The sequence below is a fragment of the Nyctereutes procyonoides genome, unplaced genomic scaffold (assembly GCF_905146905.1).
Source record: "Nyctereutes procyonoides isolate TBG_1078 unplaced genomic scaffold, NYPRO_anot_genome, whole genome shotgun sequence".
Lineage (NCBI taxonomy): Eukaryota > Metazoa > Chordata > Mammalia > Carnivora > Canidae > Nyctereutes > Nyctereutes procyonoides.
Window position 1 is genome coordinate 21,645,267 of NW_026575134.1, and position 20,696 is coordinate 21,665,962.

At 36.0% G+C, this 20,696-nt stretch overlaps 1 protein-coding gene across 7 annotated transcripts in view; it reads right to left on the minus strand.

Moving 5' to 3' along the window:
• CACNA2D1 (calcium voltage-gated channel auxiliary subunit alpha2delta 1) overlaps window positions 1-20,696 on the minus strand; it is a 476,566-nt gene that overhangs the window by 360,087 nt on the left and 95,783 nt on the right. For all 7 annotated transcript variants that reach the window (XM_055300850.1, XM_055300848.1, XM_055300849.1 and 4 more), the window contains exon 3: window positions 14,461-14,577. In XM_055300850.1, the coding sequence (XP_055156825.1) occupies window positions 14,461-14,577 (117 nt within the window). The remainder of the gene's footprint in view (window positions 1-14,460; window positions 14,578-20,696) is intronic.

Consider the following 20,696-nt stretch of genomic DNA (forward strand, 5'->3'; position numbering starts at 1 on the left):
GTCCATCTCTCCTTTCACATACACTGCCACTAAAATTAAAATAAGGAACCACTGCCAATTCTTGTGTGTAGCACATCTTGTATAAAATAAAGAAAATAGGGCAACCCCTGTGGCTCAGCAGTTTAGCGCTGCTTACAGCCTAGGGCCTGATCCTGGAGACCCAGGATCGAGTCCCACGTCAGGCTCCCTGCATGGAGCCTGCTTCTCCCTCTGCCTGTGTCTCTGCCATTCTCTCTCTCTCTCTGTGTGTGTGTCTCATGAATAAATAAATAAAATCTTTAAAAAATAAAAATAAATAAAAAATAAAGAAAATAATCTTATTTTGAAAGAAAAATACCAACCTAGAATTACATGACCTCTGAATATACTTCAAACTTTCCAATTCTATACTTCCTCCCCTTATCAAATTATGTAAAAGTGAGAAGAAGAGAAGGAGGAAGAAGAACAAGAGTAGGAAGAAGAGGGGAGAAGGAGAGAGGAAGAGAGAAGAAATTATTAAATGGAATAATACTCTACTCAGTAGAGTATCTGGCACATAGGAAGTCAAAGCAGAATGAGAAGAAATGCTATCAAGTTTGGGAATTACATGGATCTGGATTCAAATCCTTAGGCAAAGTATCTCCATAAAATAGGGATTATTTTAACACCAAGAGCAAAAGTATGTTGTAAGGACTAAATAAATAAATGCAAATAAAGTCCTTAGCACAGTGCCTAGAATACAGTGATCATTTAAAAAATTATTGTTATTACTATTATCCTTCTATTTAAGGTGTTATATAAGGTCTTTGTTTTAAAACACTGTAATATTTGAACTTAAAAATGTCATCACTCTCTACTGAGAAACTGTGGGGATTAATTTCATCCCAATGGATACAATTAGAGGGTCAAACTATAGTTACTAAATAAAGGCATGAGAAATTATATACTCTATTAATGTGTTTTGATCTCCTAAGTCTAAAAAAGCCCATTCGAGTGGAGCAAGTTGATGTGTGCAAAGTCATTTAATGAGAATGGACATTTCTGCAAAAGTCAAACTCATTATGATTAACTATTAGCAAAAATGGCTATTGCACATTCACATCATAAAGAAGTATTCTGAGCGCATAAATATCATACAAGATGATTTATTTAATTCTCTTCCTTTTTAAGAGGTCACATTCTGTTGTGCAGAAGAAAAAATGGCATAGGCAGTAATGTATATAGGGCAATAAATTCTCTGTAAGCCCTCTTGTAGAAAATGAGTCATTATGATGTGTTATTGGCATTTGGAGTCAGCTGACCTAGAATTTCTGAGAAAAAAAACAGTACAAACAATGAGAAGCAATTGGACTGTCAGGCAACAAGAGACCAACATTTACAGGAGCAGCTGCAATTGGGGAGTAATGAGTCCTGGGACTAAATGAATAAATTAGCCACAGAAGGCGTAGACAATCTTTTGTAACTAATGCCTCGCCTGTCAAGACACAACTTGGTTTTTGCTCTTAACTGGGCTTCGATGGTGTCAGATGCCCTAGAATACAAGGTCTGCCGACAGCAGGATCACTCACGCACAGTGCGGCGTGTTGGCATGCTGCCTGTGGCTGAGATAATGCACGCGAGATAGAGCATATGAGCTGGTATGCATAATCAGCAACGGCAACTCTTAGACTGATTTTTTTTTTTAAATAAATCTGGAAGACAGATGTTTGCCCCAGCCAGCCTGTTAATTTTGCACTGATTATGTTGCCAACAACAAAGGCACTAATCTGTAGAGAACAGTATGAGTTTTTGACATTATTATAATAATTAAAAACTATCATTTAAAATTAAGTCTTGTTTAAGGAACCGTATTTAACTTATTATACTGGGCTAAAGCCAACCTTGTGACTCCCACCTGAGTCTGTCAGAAGCCCTGTTATTTAAAAACAAATATAAAAAAAAGGAAGAAGAAATTGGTGGAAAGATTAAAGATGTCTATTTTCTTAAAAGAAAAGTATAAATGCCTCACATGTTTTTTTGACTCATCCATCCTTCTATATGACTTAATTCTAAGAAAATAAAAATCAAAAATTTCTCCATATGTAAAGATGTGCTATAGACAGTGTTAGTACTGTCTATGTTAACAATATAGAAACAAAGTCTCTCAATAGGAGACTGGCTAAATAAACAACAATATATTAATATAATAAATACTTCAAAGCTATTAAAATAACTATATGCATTAGAATACAGTGACATAAACATCTCCATAAACAATATTGGTAAATCACACACACACACACACACACACACACACACACACACACACAGGATGGGTAAAGGGTAATCACCAAATTGTGTAAAAAAAAAAAAAAAGTCATTTACTCTAGTGGATTCTAAAGAGAATTTTGATTTTCATCTGACACTATATTTTTGTACTGTTTAAATTATTTACAAGGATATACTTATATATTTATCAACATAAGTTAAAAATATATCAGAATCATCTAACATACATATCATCTACCATACAACCCACAAAGGATAAATAACACCTCTTGCAGCTGGATCACTTGTATGAAAAATGGTTAACTTGCCGTTACACTGTGATTGTTCTGAGTGCTCCCTTACAAATTACCATCTTCAATTCTGACCTCTATGTTTTAAGGAAGTTGGAGAATAAATATTTGATAAGTTCCAGAACACAGCACAAAATGAAAAAGGAATAGAAAACACGTCCATACACATATACAGGAACGCCAAAGAAGCTACAGCTCCTTAGGTTACAGAGCCTGACTTATTAAAAGGCAGAGGTACCGAGAGTCAGTGATGCCCAGGATTAACCTGTTCCACTTGGTACTGAGTTAGACAGCTTTGCTTCGTCAGGGCAACCCCTCATCTTCAGACACCATAATGTACCTGCCACGTAAGATTGTTCTGAAGCATGAATCTGATAACGGGTAAACAATTTAAAACAATGCCCAGCAACGATGACTACTCAGCAAACAGGAATCATCATTATTTGTTAGGAATGCTAAGCCATGAAGAGTCGATGGTTCTCGCCACCCTCAACCCTCCCAACACACACACACACACAAAATTAGATGGTCTTATAAGGATTAGGCCGATCGAAATGTAATGCACACAGAGAACAGAAAACAAAATAGTTTTAAATGAGACAAGGACGTGGACGTTAGAAATAATTTCTTGAAAAACAAGCAAAGTAACAACAGCAAGGTATTACAAATAATGGGAAGTTTCGTCGCCAAAAATATTTGAGAAAAGAACGACACCGTCCCTAACCTTGGTAGTTTCGACATTTACCTGCCTGAAAGGAGGCCAGAAAAATGAATTCTCCAAATTCTTACAAGATTTATGGTTCTATGATATTTTAATTAAAATTAACGGGGCTTTCCGTCATTCTGATGGTAGACTGTGTCAGGGGATTTTAAGGAAGGCAAAGACAGCTCATCTTTGCAAATGCAGTTCTTGATTTTATAACCTCTAAAAAATTATTGGGAATAGAATCAAAAAGAATCCTCATGTATATATATAAAAAAAAAAGCTGGGATGGCACTGCCTATCACATAAAGGTCTTCCACCTGCGTGTTATTCAGTAAAAGCTAGAAAATGAATTCACCGAAGAAGGTTTAGGGTTTAGAGTTTATGTAATTCTGCAATAGGATAATAAGGGGTTAATGGGTAAAAAGATAAACACTGGATTAAAAAAAAAAAAACAAAGTTAAGAATATTCAGGAATCAGACCACCACTGGAAGTTCAAGTCACTAAACAGTTAGAACAGTGTTTAGAGTAAAAACTGCTTGATCAGATTCTCTCCAAATATACGGCATACTATGAAGTTTGAGCTACAAATCCTATTATATGAATCAAAGAGGGTGGCCTTAGATTAACCCTAGTTTGTCTAGATTTATTTTTATGCAAACCATCATACTACTAGCACATTTAAATTGCAGCATTTCTATCATGCTATTGGGACAAGTTTATAATTTCATTAAAAAAAAGTAGAAAGAAAAATGGATTTTTTTTTTTTTTTTGCCTCACTTTGAGGTAATCTTTTAACAATTGTTACAGGTTTTATAAACTCTCAAGTCACCAGGTGAAGACTGCTGACGATCATCATAGGAACAGGACTGGACAAATCCCACGTCCAGGTCCAGTCGTCCCATTAGTCACCTGGGTGCAAGGTTGGCCAGCTTCATGGATGTGCCACCTGTGTAATCGAATTGAGACTCTGCTCAGGAAGACCTGACAACTGGTGCAATACTCGGCTGCTGTCATCTTAAAAATTCGTAATCACTTTTTAAAAAGTAGGGCCACATTTTCATTTAGTACTGGGCCCCACAAATTACATAGTCATTCCTGCCTACGTAAGCTTTGTAAGTCCCTTCATGCATCAAATTCTCATTTCCTAAATGCAATCAACAAACCCAACACTCTTTTACACGAATTTTTCAAGGGCTGCGTTATCAGAGCACACGTTAACTTTGGTCAAATTGCCAACAGAGTAAGGCTCTTACTGATATTTTAAATATTACTTTTGGATCCTATGGAATTAAGGCAACTCAAGACTATGAAAATCACATTCCCAAAAGACATTTCCTTGACCATAAAGAGACTACAACTGTTGCTTGAAACCTACACTGTTTGAACACATTCTGTTAAAAAACTAGGCTCTCTATACCTTTCATTGTGCCCTGCCAGTTAAAGGCGACTACCTTTTTTTCAAAAGTGTCTTTGTTTAGACAGTCACTTAGCACAGACACTACTTGATGGAATGAGAGACGGAGAAAATTCACTCTGGCACCAAGTCATTTACAACAGAAAGTACTGTTTCAAAACACTTCACTGCTAACCTTTAAAGAATATATTAATTAGAACAGAATACAATCAAAATTAAAACACTGAGTTGGTAAAGAGTAGCCACCTAGTTCCAGGGCATATGGATCTGTTTCCCTTGTAGTGTCATTTAAGAAGTCCTAAACATAGGTCTGGGTGCTTCACCATCCCTTCTATTTGGCTCCCAATTCCTATCGTTATGTTAGATTTAAAAATCTATAAAGCTGCCCCTACAGTGTGTAACCTGAGAGAGGAAATGTGATGGTATTGCTAGAGATTTCCATTTGACACATTAACAAATAGTATCAAGAAATACAGGCATCTCCCATTTAACCCAGTAATCTGCTTCCCAAAAACCTGATATATTTTGAGTGAAAAATTCTGATAGTCTATCATTCATTATGTTGAATGGAAAAAATTCATAGTGTATGTATATCAATCCATACCCCTAACCAACTGTTTAAAACCTAAGTAGAACAGTATAACATGCACTTCCCGAATATAAGAAACTCTTAAATGAGAATGTAAAAGCACTACAAACACTGCTTCCTGATGAAAAGATAAATAGGATTGTTAACGGACAATCAGCCTGCGTGGCCTCTCAGTGCCAAGAGCAAACATGCACATCTCCATGGTTGGCACCTGGCCTGCTCTTTAAAGCATCTACACAGGATTCTGATGTGCTAATTGAATTTGGAATGTAAATTAAAACTCTTCCCAGATATCACATTATTTAAAAAATATTGAGTTTGGAGGCTGTAAACATAAATAGTTACCTTATAGGAATCAGCAAAAAAGAAACCAAGAAAGAAAAATACCTTACTGAGAAATCTGTCTACTCTGTGAAAACTGGATTTCAAAACTCAAGAGTCATTTTATTGCAAAAACATTAACTGAGAAGACATTCTGCAGGTTATGTACGACGGTATTTTATTTAGTAGCTAACTTCCGCTTTAAGTATGTGTTAGATGCTATGGGCCAAACGAAACAGATGAAGATGCTGACATGCCAGGAGTTTAATCCAAAGCTACCATGGGACTCCATTAAAGGCATAATGGCACCTTTAAGGAGAGATCTAAGTTGACTGGACAAATGACACATAAATATATTTTGGCTAAGATTGTTGAGATGTCACTGAGGTGAGAAATATGGTGCACTGAGCTAACAGCTATATAATCTAAAAACAGGAACTCAAGCCCAAATATGCCATTCTATGTAAGACTTGGGCAAGACCTTCAATTTTTCTAAGTTTTCAGGTGAGTTTTCTGATGCATTGTGAAGACTAAATGAGTTAATGTTGTATGTTTTTAAACTAATGGAGGCACACAGGAAACACCAAGCATTCTGTAGAGATACGTAAGTGGGTCTGATTTATTTGCCAGCTGTGTAAAATTGAAATTTTTTAAATTCTCTGAACTTTCCCTTTCTCATCTGTAAAATGAAAACAGTTATACCAACTTTGTAGAATATAAGTTCTGGTAGACATATATAGGAAGAGTCTAGCAAAGTGTTTGGACCATAGTATATATTCACTAAGTGCTGATTATTATCTTGCTCAGCACCATTAAAACTCTAAAACCTTTCACTCTTTTCCATCTTAGTAACCTGCTCACTCACTCATGCCTCAATCTTGTCATCACTAGAACTCTTCATTTCTCAAATTTCCAACATTTACCACAATGTCTTGTTTCTCCAACGTTCCCTATAATCTTACACTTTATCCACATAAAAATGTCTCCTCTCTTGAACTTGGAATTCTTGACAATTACCAGACCACGTACCGTGGCTCATGATTTCAAACTTTTCAACTACCGCTAATTCTTAAGTATCCTTGATGTTTACAAAATATATCCTGCCAATTTTCAACCCAAGATGGATTTGGCAGTCCTTTCAAGTACTACCACCCATACTGTGCCAACACCTTGCTGGAGAAAGCTGATTTGGTTGTTCATATAATGATTATTTTGAAGGAGTGGGACTCTACATACATACATACATCCCAACAATGTTTTCCTCTCTTTCCTCTGCTTCCTTAATTTGAAAATTCTCTAGACATTCTTCCCTAAAACACACTCTAAATCTTGAAAAGGTTTTCATGGAGACACCGGCTGGATGGATATACATTTTATTTAAAGGTACCACATTTCTTGCTTCCTCTTGCAGCCAGAGGTTACCGAGTGAGATGGACAAGAAATAACAGAATGGGACTTCCACAAACCTCTTGAGCTACGTACCTCCAGGTTTCTTGTTACATGAGAGAAAACAAACCTGCCATCTGTTTAAATAGCTCATTAGTTGCCTTGAGTATTAATCATATTTGAACGTAACTTCAAGCCTTACAGAGTCTGTAACTTTTCCATTCAGCATTGTATATACTACTTCTATCCCTAAAAATAATCTCAGCTCATCAATTAAAATATCTAATCTAGGTTAAAAATTGAAAGTCTAATAAGCCTAATTTAAAATTTATTTGTAATCCCATTACTAGCCTGGTACTGGTTCGGGCTAAGAAATTTCAGGAGATTCAGATTAACAAGTATGGGAGAGATCTATTTCCACTCTCTGAGCTTTTTCTCCTGATCCCATCTACACCCCCCGCCCCTTACAGCTCACAGGTGCTGATTTTAGCAGCATCACTATGAGAAGCTGGCAACGGAAAGCCCTTTCTTGACTGTAATTATGTGTTGGTCCTCTCTGAGAACAGCAAATGTTCCCTTCTTAGAAGGTGCTTTTCTGCATTGCCTGAAGCCAGGCAGTTCATACAATTGCAATCCCACACTTCTGGCTGCCATTTACTGCTCTACCCCTTAATTCCCATCTACCTCTTTCTGCTAAACTGGCTTTGGCCTTGGCAAGAAGCCCTACTTCCTGGAGTTGCAGACCAGCTCTGTAGGTAGCTGTAGGCTGTCCTACAAGGCCTACCTCTTCTGTGTGTAAGCTTGTACCGAGTGAAGCCACCTTTCATTGCTCAGCCACCAGGACAGCATGTCTAGCCTCAGCACTGCATGTTTAGCATCTAGAGGCATGTATCAAAACCAAATAAATAAAAGTAATCTCAGCTTTGCAAAACACATGCAGACTACCTGGTCCCTTTACCACTCGCAGAGTCAAAGCGTTATATATATAAAAACAATCTGAGTAATCCTCTCAAAGACATTTATACTAACAAAAGAAGAGTAAGCATACTCGTCTTCTGGGAACACAGAAATAGCACAACATTTCATACTCTTTCCAAAGTAATTTCTCTCGTTCTTGTCAATCTGGATAAATTTATAACTACAAGACAAATTTTGAACTAATGGTCAAAACACACACACACACACACACACACACACACAGAGAATTTCAGAGAGCTCTTTCAAATTCATATGCAGCCCAAGACCTCATTTTTAGAATATGAAGGTATTTTGTGCCTTCTGTTTTTTCTCAGTGTTAGGAAGGCCCTAGGTTTTATTTATCAGCCACTTCACTTACCCACAGCAAACTCTCCACTTTTTCTTACTCTCATCCCCCAAAACTTTAGTATGGTCCTGAAGTTCCCACAGCCCCTTCATTCTTCACATAAAATATTAACGTCTACTTTATCAAGAGAGAAGCAGTAATTCAGTGGGACTTTCAGATTTTCTCTATCTGCAAAGTCTTTATTCATTTTTAATATCCCTTTTGTCTCAAGTGAAAAATACCACTATCTTTTCAAAGACAAATGGCATGACTCTGATCTTCTCTGTACCTGTTTTTACTGGAGTCAATCTTCAACATTCAGGTTGTTTGTTTTTTTGGGTTTTGGGTTTTTTTTTCCCCCAAATGTTACAGATTCCTCCCTTTCAGTCTATAAATATGCTTATATACCCTCCATTCTCAAAAACAAACAGAAAAGAGAAACAAAGTATTTAATAAGAATCCATGTTTCTGTTTCACTGTCCTACCAAATTTCATGAAGACACAAATTTCTTATGTCCCAATCACTTTTTAACACTGTAGTCTTTACTCTGTTCCAACACATTCTAATAAATCTGTTTTCACAGAAGTAAAACACTGACTCTTAGTAGCCAAATACATTTTTTACTCTTCTTTGAGTCTCTGAAGAATTTCACATTTCCTCCTGTATCTCTTTACCACCTCTTTGGACCTAAATTTTCTGAGATTTCTTCCTATGTTTCCAAGTTAAAATATCTAGAGATAAAGGCTGGGAACCTGAATTTTTAGCCAACTCTAGAGGCATTTCTGACAAACATGAAAGAGTCAGAACCATGGGTTTAGGAGCTAAAGAAACATTAAAAAAAAGAAAGAAAGAAAAAGAAAACACAACCGGTTTGATTAAACAACAGTAATCTAATCCTCCAGAAAAAAGACCCTACTTTAAGAATCATTGAAAACATTTGTCATTTTCTTCTTTTCATTTTCTAATCATTAGCTCAATATCAAGAATGGAAAAAAGGGTTGGGCATATTACAGTATTTAAAGCTTTGTAATAAACTGAAATAGTTTTAATTAAAGTTACCCGGACTCCAGAGGGAGACAGGATATACCATAATTGCAAAAGTGTCACCACAGAAATTCAGTTATTATAACCTTGATCCTATTTTCTTTTAGCAAAATATCTGGAAACCTTCATTTACTCAGCAAATTTCTTTAGCCAGGCAGGTTAGTGAACCATGCATGAGACCACTGATTTTATTCACCTCCATCCTTCAGAAGGCACCACTAGAAGTTGGAACATTGTGCTGAAGAGCCTTCTCCCATGAGTTATGCGTGCATAGTTGCAGGTTTTTCCAGCCTAGTTCAGGCTAAAATAAATGTGGATAATAACTATGTTAAATGTTTACTGTGATTTTGGGGTGTTTTTGTGGAGAGAGTTGTTGCTTGTAAACATTCTTTGATTTGAGACTGTTTAAGAATAATTCAATAATATTAGCAATTAATGTTAATGTTGATTAATGTTAATAATCATCCCATTAAGCCATTTTCTGTGACAAAGATGTAACAAGTGCCAGAAAAATAGTCATTTAGAAATAATTTTGGAAATAAAGTGTTTGAAATTACCTGCTTGGGCTTGGAAGGAAAACAAAAAATAAAGACTGTAGACTGATACCCTCAAATTGAATTGCATCACTACTTCATTTCATCTAAACAAGTCTTGAGCAAGGACACTGATCTGTCTGAATTTCCTCATTTATGAAACAAGAATAAGTAGATGGTTAGTGTTCCTACTTCACAGGCTATATGTAAGAGCCTAATGAACATCAACCATCAGAAACATGTTTTTATATAGTTGTAAAGACAAAACAAAACCAAAAAAAAAACAATCATTTAACTGTTTTTTTAAGCAATCACTTTTTAAGCAAAAGTCTGTTCTGCTATAAAAGAGATAGTTTTAGGGCAAAAGTAACTAAAAATGATTGATTTCTCTTTCAGCTCTAACGCTGGTTGAGGGAACAGATAAAAAGACCACAGCATTAAATAAGTGTGAATAAAAAAAAAAAAAAAAAAGAAAATCTTGGTAGGAGTAGTTTAGAGTCAAACACTTAAGCAAATGCAAGATAAACAAAAAGCAATACAACAAATTACAATTCCATTTTAAATCAACAGGCTTTAACAGAATTTAAAATCTAAGGTTCAAAAACATAAAATCTGTGTATATGCATGCACTGAATTATTAACGATAAACCGGCAATTTCTTCAGTACATATGTGAGTAAAAAAACCAACTGAATTTAGTTCATCTTAGGTTCCAATCTCGATACTGAAGAAGAATAAAGGTTTAAAATTTTCTCACATTTAAATAAAAAAGAAAAAAATTTTCAATATTCTATTATTTCCATTTAGTCATTTTTTGAAGATGGCTAATTGATATAGGAGTCCTAAAAAAATTCATAACCTTCCAGAATATTCTATCAACTGGAATGTCCAATTCTTAAGTAATCTGAATGAACAATAGTTTATAGCATACTCCTTAGCCTTCATTTCCTTTATGATTATAAACTTTTTTCATGCCAAAAGATGTATTTATGTAGTAAGTAAGAATGCAGAGCTTGAAGTCAGACACCTGAATCTGAATGCTCTTCCATTCTTGCTAATTCATAGTTTTTGTACTGGAAGTATCAATATCACCTGGGAGCTTATTAGAAATGTAGTATCTCTGGCCAGGTCTACTGAATAAGCTAGTACATTTTAACAAGAGCCACAGCTGAACTAATGTTCATTAAAATTTAAGAAGCACTGACATACATTAGTTATCAGATAAATTTCTTTGAGCAAGTTAGAGGATTTCTCAAAGACTCAGTTTTCTCACTGAAAAAATGACACTAATAATGATATCAAGAGCTTAGTTCACTATGAGAAATAATTAGATACTATTACTTACTAAATGCTCATAAGGTCTAACTGGTATTAAATTTTATCATCTACTTCAAATTTATATATTCATTACTTTTCCAGTATATTTACTTGTGGAATTACACTGGTAACCTGCTCAGATAAATTAAGTTCTTTCAGTCAAGAAGTCTTCCTGAGTATAAGCCTACAACAAAAATAGAGCTTAATTAATAATGCTATCTTGCATTCATTTACAGTACAATGTAGCACCTGTTTTTCAATTAGCTTCAAAACATTTCCCTTTGAAATAATGTGTTTTCTGTTTTTGTAGAATCAAAAAAGTTAAATAAAGAATTTAGTTTGAAAACAAACAGGACTCTTTCTCCCTGACATATAATCTAATTCCACAATTAAATAGTCATTGTGGTTTCTGTACTCTGTCATTCATGCATTAGGATAGTCACTGATCCCCCACAGGACTCAAATAATGCACCAGGTGTCTAGAGCTTCAATTCCAAATGATAGAAAAGTAGGTCTCAATAGGCTCCATCCTAATCCAATTAAGGCAAGATACATCCTATTTCATTCTATGGTCTTTTTTCATGGGACTTTGATGTCCGGATTATCTACTTCTTACTTTCGGAGGAAAAAGGTAAGCTGATAAAAATTAATATAATTGGAATCCTTTCCAGTTGTCATTGAGTGAATATTAACCACTTAAGTAGAAAATATGTATCTTATTTTTATTAAATAAGCTTTAATTAAAAACACACTTAATATCTACAAATGATGCTTAAAAACTGAAGGGAAGACTGTGTTGAATCTTCCAGTAATGAAAACTTCTCTTCTCATGGATAACTCATTTATATATTTCTTAAAAATTAAATGTTTCAACTTCTGGCAATACGGTATTTTAAATATTCCAAAGAACTCTCCTGTTACATTACAACAAGATCCTGGATATTTTAGGAAACATAAAGATTTATAAGTGTCAAAAAAGCAGGCAAAATTTCTGAGTGCCAAGATATACATATAATATAGTAAGCTAAAAATCTGAACTGTGAGTGATAAGTAAACAGGAAATTCAGAGTTGTCCTGGGACAAATTCTTGTAACAATGCTGTGATTTGTAGACTAACAAGCTAAATGTAAGCTCCAGCATTATATCTAACAGAAGATGTATAGGAACTCCACGAAGAAATTTTAAAATGTTGTTGAATGGAATAAAAATTTGCTCAATGGTGAGGATAGTATATTTATAAAGTGAAAGCAAAATATCATAATGATATCAGTCTTCCCAATTTGGTCTGAGTCAATGTAAATCAATCAAAATCGCAGTAAGGATTTTACTGGGTAATAACATGCTGAATCTAAAATTTAGATTACATGTGAAAGTTCAAGAATACTCAAGATCCAGGACACCTGGGTGGCTCAGTGATTGAGCGTCTGCCTTCAGCTCAGGGCGGGATCCTGGGGTCCTGAGATCCAGTCCCACGTCGGGCTCCCTACAGGGAGCCTGCTTCTCCCTCTGCATGTCTCTGCCTCTCTCTCTGTGTCCCTCGTGAATAAATAAATTTTTAAAAACCCTTTAAAAAAAAAACACTCAAGATCCTTCTGAAGAATATGGTGAGGGACTGGACCTACTAGATATCTAGCTTGATAACTGGAGCCCACTGCAGTAATGGAAGCTAAATAATGGCCCTGGGAAAATTGGTTAGGAAAACATTTAATTTAAAGTGCAACTTAATACTATATACTGACATTAGCTGCAGGTAGATTAAATAAATCTTAAAGACACAGAACTTTTTATAATAAAAAAATATAACAGGGATGCCTGGGTGGCTCAGTGGTTGAGCACCTGCCTTCGGCTCAGGGCATGACCCCAGTGTCCCGGGATGGAGTCCAGGATCGAGTCCCACATCGGGCTCCCCGCAGGGGAGCTTCTCTGTGTCTCTCATAAATAAATAAATAAATCTGCTTCTCTGTGTCTCTCATGAATAAATAAATAAAACTCCCTAAAAAATAAATAAATAAATATTTACAATCTCAAGATGGGGATTTTTTAAAACACACACCCTGAAATACTAACGTTTTTTTAAATAAACATTTTTTAAAGGTGACTTTGACTACATTAAATTAAGAACATCTTTTATCAAAATACACCATAAGGACAATGAAAAGGTAAGTCACAAGCAAGTCACAAAAAGTTATTTGCATTATATAGAACTTAAATGAGCTACCATCAAGAATACACCACCTACAAATCAATTTAAAAAATTAAAATGTCCAAAAGATATGAACAGATATTTCACTGAAGAAACAAAAATGGCTAAAGAATATAAAATGTCTGCCTCATTAATAGAAATAGATACTAGTTTACACCCATTTGATGGCCTATAATTGAGAAGTCTGACATGGCCATTTATTGGCCAGAATATGGATCAACGGGAACTCGTATGCAGCTGGCGGAAGTGTAAACTGATACAACCATTTTGGAAAACAGTTTTCATACTTTTGTAAAGCTGACTTCGTGAGCCTATTAATTCTACTACCACGTACATAACACCCTACAGGTATCCCTGCACATGTGTACCATTGTCATGTTCAAGAAAATTCAGCAGCAGTATTCATAGTAGGGCTCATCTAGAGATAATTCAAATAATGATTTACCAAGAGGGAATAAATGAGCCAACTGTTATACACCCTCATAAAATAATATTTAACTGTGAATAAGAGCAAATTAAAGCTAAGTGCAAACCCCCAGATAAATCATACAAACGTAACAAGGAAGAAAGCAAGTCGCTGATGGCTACCTACATTACAACATGATTTTCATAAAGCTGAGAAACAAGCAAACTAACCACCACGATGTTTCGCAACACATTTATGTGAGGTACTTCTATTTTTAAAAATAAAAGAAATGAGTAACCAAATATCAAGCAACTTGGCTGCCTCTGGCAGGGAGGAAGGTGAAGCAGAGGAGAATACTGCAAAGGCAGCTTTAAGGGTACTGGCAATATTTGTGGGTTTTATGCTATATGACAGATCTAAACATTATTATGCATCATAACTTATACACGTATAAGTAGATGTATGTACCAATTAAATATGCTGTTCCTATGTTATAAAGCCATCTAACATAAAAAATAAACTAATAATTAGTAATCTGATCATTTTGAGTTCACAAATGAAACTATGATATCTTACCTTTTACAAACACATTACATGGACATAGTTTCTGAAGTAAAGAAAGCACACAAAGGAAAATAAAGGTGGAAAAAAAAAACAAGTAATGAAAATAATAAAATGAGCAGATCCAATTAAAACTCACCACCAGAGCTTTAGATCTGTTGCTTAGAAGTTTCTCGATATCCCTGGCTGCAATTTCCACCAGCTGCCGTGCATTATTTGGTTCCACAGTATACAAATCTTGATACTTTTCATAAATCTGCATGAAGAAAAAAGAAAATTAGTATAATAATTGCTGATGTGGTTCGTAAGTTCACAGTAGAATGTATTTTAAACCATAAACAATGATTAGAAAGGCCCACTCTTTCCCTTCTTCACTTTGATCTTTCTGGAATTTGAAGGTGTCAAAAACATGTATATAAATAAGAATTTGCTGTAAGACCACCAGCTAGGCAAAATAGTAATGTCATGTGAACAGGCTGTAAAATATCTTGTACCATAATGATTTGTGTATACAATTTTGGGACTTGAAATTGTACCTCCCCAAATTCAAAACCTGGTATTAACTGCCATCAGGATTTAAAAACGAGAGAGAGAGAGAGAGAGAGAGAGAGAAGAAAGAAAAGAAGAAAGAAAGAAAGAAAGAAAGAAAGAAAGAAAGAAAGAAAGAAAGAAAAAGAAGAGAAGGAGGGAAAGAGGAAGGGAAGGGAAGGGAAGGGAAGGGAAGGGAAGGGAAGGGAAGGGAAGGGAAGGGAAGGGAAGGGAAGGGAAGGGAAGGGAAGGGAAGGGAAGGGAAGGGAAGGGAAGGGAAGGGAAGGGAAGGGAAGGAAAGGAAAGGAAAGGAAAGGAAAGGAAAGGAAAGGAAAGGAAAGGAAAGGAAAGGAAAGGAAAGGAAAGGAAAGGAAAGGAAAGGAAAGAAGAGGAGAGGCCATGCTACGATCAGTAGAACAGAAGCACTACAGGTCAGACTTGGGAGGATGTGCGCAGTGAGCCAAGGTGGGAGGAAGGGCAAGCAATACTGTATTGAAGGAGACCTCCTACGGTTAGCCCTAGCTACAACCCTACAACCCAGGGATTAAAGTGTATCCTGCTAAATCTTAGGAAGAGAGAGAGAGAGGAAGAAGGGGAGAGGCAGGAGAGGGAGGAAGGTTAAGAAGGAGGAGGAGGGGGAGGGATAAAGACCCTGCTACGGTTCAATCCATGTAACACCAGGAGCTTTATTACACAAACAGAGGGGTTAAAAGTCGATGATAGTTTGCTTCAGCCTCTAATAGTATAAATATTTTTCATTAGCAAACTGCATCTTTGAGGTTTTATTTGAATCACTGAAACTATGCTGCAAGGAAGCTAGGCAGCAAAAGAAGACTATAATTTTGCCTCCCAACAGTGTCTACCGAAGGATTTCCCTGGAGTGGCAGGAGACGCACCTGTTCTGCAAAGCCTGTACACTCCTGGCAGGAGAGGAGAGATTAAAGAAAGGGGGGGGGGGCAGCGACCATGCTTGTGGCTACAGGGCTGAGCCGAGTAGGAAATCCCTTATGCATCCACCAGATGGGCCGCACATGCATGACTAAACCATCTTTGAAAGCCAGGGCCTGGCAGGTTTTTACCGTCTTAGGAGAAGTGAATCCAGGCACATGCAGGAACCAGTTCAACCCTGCTTTTTCTGGCACAACTCCAACTTTCTGCAATACTACCAACAGGTTCTATAGCCAGGTCTCAGCTGACCACGGAGGCTACTGGTGAACACTGGTTTCAAGCATACATAGATGCATATGCTAACATTTATTTATAACAGAACACAGTAATTTCACATGAAGTTTTAATTGTGTGATTCAAAATCATTTTAAAGGATTTAAATCAAACTTTCACTCCAAAAATTTTTTGACCTATTCAAATTATGAAGTTTTTCTCATACTCATTTGAATTTTGACCCTGTGGGTTTATCCTCCCAACCATTCAAGGCACAGAAATCTAGTCATATAAAATCCCCATATTCAGTTTTATTTGGAATTCCTGCATATTACTGAATTGCTTATACTTTCTGCTAAGAGGCAGATTACGGAGTCCTATTTTAAAGACCAGATTGTCCATGAACAACTCCATCCAGCCCAAGGCTCTCTCTCAGCCAAAGATGACACCCAGGAACATGAACTAGAAAGATTAACTGATTTGGGGTACGAACAGCTAAGCCTCAATATCACTGTAATTGATCCAAGACATTTAGTTTTTTGCAGTAAAACCAATAAAACTAATTGGTGGAAAAGGCAGTTATGCTTTGTGCCATTAATATTGTGTTTATTTCTGTATGAAGTCTGACCTTCTTCCCGTGGTATAGAGATCACACCAGCACTCAGAGTTCGTAGAGATCAGTTCCAAATACACAATGTGTGCTTTGCATTATGTACTAAACATAATGTCACTTACTAAGGCACTACCTATGTAGGCCAGATGCATTAGAAGTTCTTTATGGATTATGAATCAGGAACAATTCAAGTATTTAGAGATCCTCTCAACTATAGATAGAATATTCTCTCAAATTGACTCTAATTTTTAAATGCTTAGGAAATTTAAAAAAATAGTATCTAACTCACAAATAAATTTTAAATAAGTGAGGTCAAGGAAGCTTACATCCACAGCCCCAATATAAATATCGTGCTGAATAAAACCACATTTGAAATGTTTTCTTGGTAATAAAAATGAATTAAAACCATATTATTGCCCCATCAAAAAAAAAAAAAAAGCTCTTGCTTCAGGTTTTAAAGAATGTAACATTCTTTGTTGTTGCAAGAGGTACTGTGAAAGCTATCAAAAACTCTCATGATATATGTTTAGTAAAAGTTTTCAGAGGAGAAGGGTTCAAGTGTATTTTTAAGATTATATATTTTTCCAAAGTACATACATTTATAATTTTTCCTGTCATTAAAATAAACCCCATTTCTAAAATACTTAACATGTTAAAATGTTTTTTAAATAGAAGTAGAACTTTAAGTATATTTTCTTTTTTCTCTTCCTAGTATTTTTTCCTAAAAAATAATTGTCTGACCATTTTAACCACTCTCTTTCCAGAAAAATAAATAAATAAAACAAGAACACAGTGTAAATACCATGAGTTCTTGATACCAGAGCTTTATTCAAATCATGTGTCAATTCTTCTTATGCTGTGTGACACCAGCTTCCATTTCTTCTACTAGAAAGAATGTAGCATAGAAAGAGAATCTAGATAGGATGTTTTTCCTCCTGACTGATATACTAATATGTTTTAATTTTTCTGTAGTTCAAATCCTCTCATTTCCATCCTTGCCACAAGTTTGGACAGCCAAGAATATGTGTCAGCTGTCCATTCTTGCTTTCTTATAATCTTAATTAACTGGCTTTAATGATTATTCACTATTACACTCATAGACAACAGAGAATATAGCTTTCCTTCCTTTTTCCGATGGAAACTTCTATGTCTCTTTGCCCCAAATCCATAATTCCAAGATAATCTTCAGAATGATACATTTAAGAATACCCTCAAGTGTAATATTTAAAAAGTAACACCACTGATTGATATAATTGCTTACCAAACAGACCTAAAGAAATGTTTCAGAAATCATAATATTTACTATGATGCCATGGAATAACAAAGATACCCCAGAGATGCTTACTGAAAGCAGGAGGCTTCCAAGTTTTGCATGACCTGGAAGGTTTTATTAGCGATCACTTAGGCATCTGCTCCATAACAGTCTGAGGTGTTTCACATACATTATATTATTTACTTACTTTAAGAAACCTAAAAAATACATTTAATTAACCATTATATCAGTGAGAATACTGAAATGCAGGCTTTGCAGTATCAAAGTGGAGGCAGTTTGGGTCCCATTTTACACGGTAAAGGAGCAAACCACTGCCCAAAACTGCGGAGGGTAAAATGCTCATGTGGCACATTTATACAAAGTGGATCCACAGTACCACTCTGCTGGGGTCTCCCTCGGCTTCAGCAAGATGTGGAAAAACAGAAAAGCCCATTGGGATGAACAAGAATGGTGGCTTAGAATTAATCTGTCTGCTACGACGCTGTGTGAGTGCAGAATCAAGGGACTCCCAATGCAGAGCTTGAAAAATGGACAGTGGAGGGAGCAGGGTTCCAGCGGAAGGATAATAGTACCAACCACCCAGAGTTGAGGGGCCCTACATAGGCTGTAGAGATTGGCCACGTCCTTAGTAGCAATCATATTCTATATCTATGCCAAGAGAACAGAAAAGAGCAAATATACTACACATCTCATCAATGTTTCTCCTTGTGCTCAGATGCCAAGGAGCAAAGTCAAGAACATTAGAGATTATTGGAAGGGATTTGGGACAAAATCTTTGAAATACTAAGATGGTTTTCCCCCTGGGAGAGAGAATGGCAGCTCATGAATAAATTAAGTTCCCTAAAGAGAAACAGAAATTTCTGCGTAACAAACTTAATGTAAATTTTGCCAACCCCTTCCCTTGGTCCTTAGACATTTACTTCCCTCCCATGGAATTTGTCCTGAACCAGCAATCAAGAGTCCTGCCATGCCCACAGTCATCTTTCTGAGACAAGATTTCCTCTTGACTCACCAATGTAATCACAGGGGTTCTTCAAAGTGGAAGGGGGAAGACATGACTATGTGAGAGGAAACCAGAGAGATGGCAGCCTGAGAAGAAATCCTCCCAATGTTGCTAGCTTTGAAGACAGAGGAGAGGAGCCATGAACCAAGGGAAGGACTTCTAAAGGTTATAAAATAATCTAAAGGTTATAAAATAATAAACTTGTGTTTTAAGCCAATACATTTTTGGTAATTTGTTACACTAACAATAGAAAATTAAAATAATGACCTATTTGTGAAGAGCTCCCAGCTGAGAGGTAACAATAATAATCAGCCTCTGGATAGTAATTCTATAATAACCTCCTCCAGTGATTCACTCTTCCAAAAAATAAAAATGCTAAGAAAGGCCTCATGCTTTGAAAGTTGTGATTAACATTATTAATTACTACTTTGCACCTTCATTTCATTACTCATTAGATTCATTTCATTCATAGGAAAAATGAGCTCTATTGTGAGAAATGTGCAATTGTCGTTCGACTTTACAAAATAATGAAATTATCTTAGAACTCCTATTATGACGCTCACAATAATGTGGGATTCTGAGAAGAAATTCTACAGAGAAAAGCTAAAAATATCAAAATAGATGTGCATACATTGTCCAAAAATATATATGAATTGGATGAATGAATATGATTCTACCTCATAATAATAAGAGGGATTAAAAGAAAATCTGACATAATTCCCACCATCATTCTCATTTCACTGTCTTTATTGGCTAACAGGGGTAAACTCTAATATCTTCAATACTAATGCGGGCAGGAAAAGAGATGCTTTGTCACCTCAACTGCTTTACAGACTCACAAAATCAATTTCACTTACTTTTACTTGAATTTTGCAATGTGGGATGGCTTGGCTCTATTTTTTTCTTCTTTATTAAGTCTTTTGTGGGCTTTTGAACTACTTGTTCCCTAGCAACTGAGAATCTCTTGTTTCTGAAAGATGTATTAACACAAAAGAATGATACAATGTTCTTTCATGGTCATTTTCAAAGATCAAAGTTCCCTTGCCTTAAGAAATTTTGCAATGATTCCCAAGTATAATAAAGTCTTTCTTTTTATTTATCATAAGTTACATCATCAGAGAAGCTGGCCAACAGAAACAGATATTCAGAAATGTGAAGAATCCTTTATCTAAAGTAAACAATAGTGACACTACATCTGAATTGACATTAGAATGAATAAATATTACCAATAACAAAGAACAATTATTTTTTAAAATTTTATTTATTCATGAGAGACAGAGAGAGAGAGAGAGGCAGAGACCCAGGCAGAGGGAGAAGCAAGCTACATGCAGGGCGCCTGACGTGGGACTCAATTCTGGGTCTCCGGGGTCACGCCCTGGGCTGAAGGCAGGCACCAAACCGCTGACCCACCCAGGGATCCCCCAACACAGAACATTTTTAAAAAGTCTATGTTCCTCCAATGAAATTAGGTGAGTTTAAAAAAATTAATGTTGCTATAAAAGAATATGCAATATTTACCAATTAACTTCCGATTTCTTTAACACTCCCCTCTTTCTCTTTTATTAAAATAATAAATGTTACAATCTCAGAAATATCAAGCTTTAAAAATCATTCACTCTTTAATACTCTTTAACACACTGTGAATCGTGTTTAATACAATTGGGAAAAATCACTTTAAATTACAGCTTTTTGGGGCACCTGGGTGTCTCAGTGGTTGAGTGTCTGCCTTCAGTTCAGGGCGTGATCCCAGGGTCCTGGGATCAAGTTCTGCATCGGGCTCCCCGCTGGGAGCCTGCT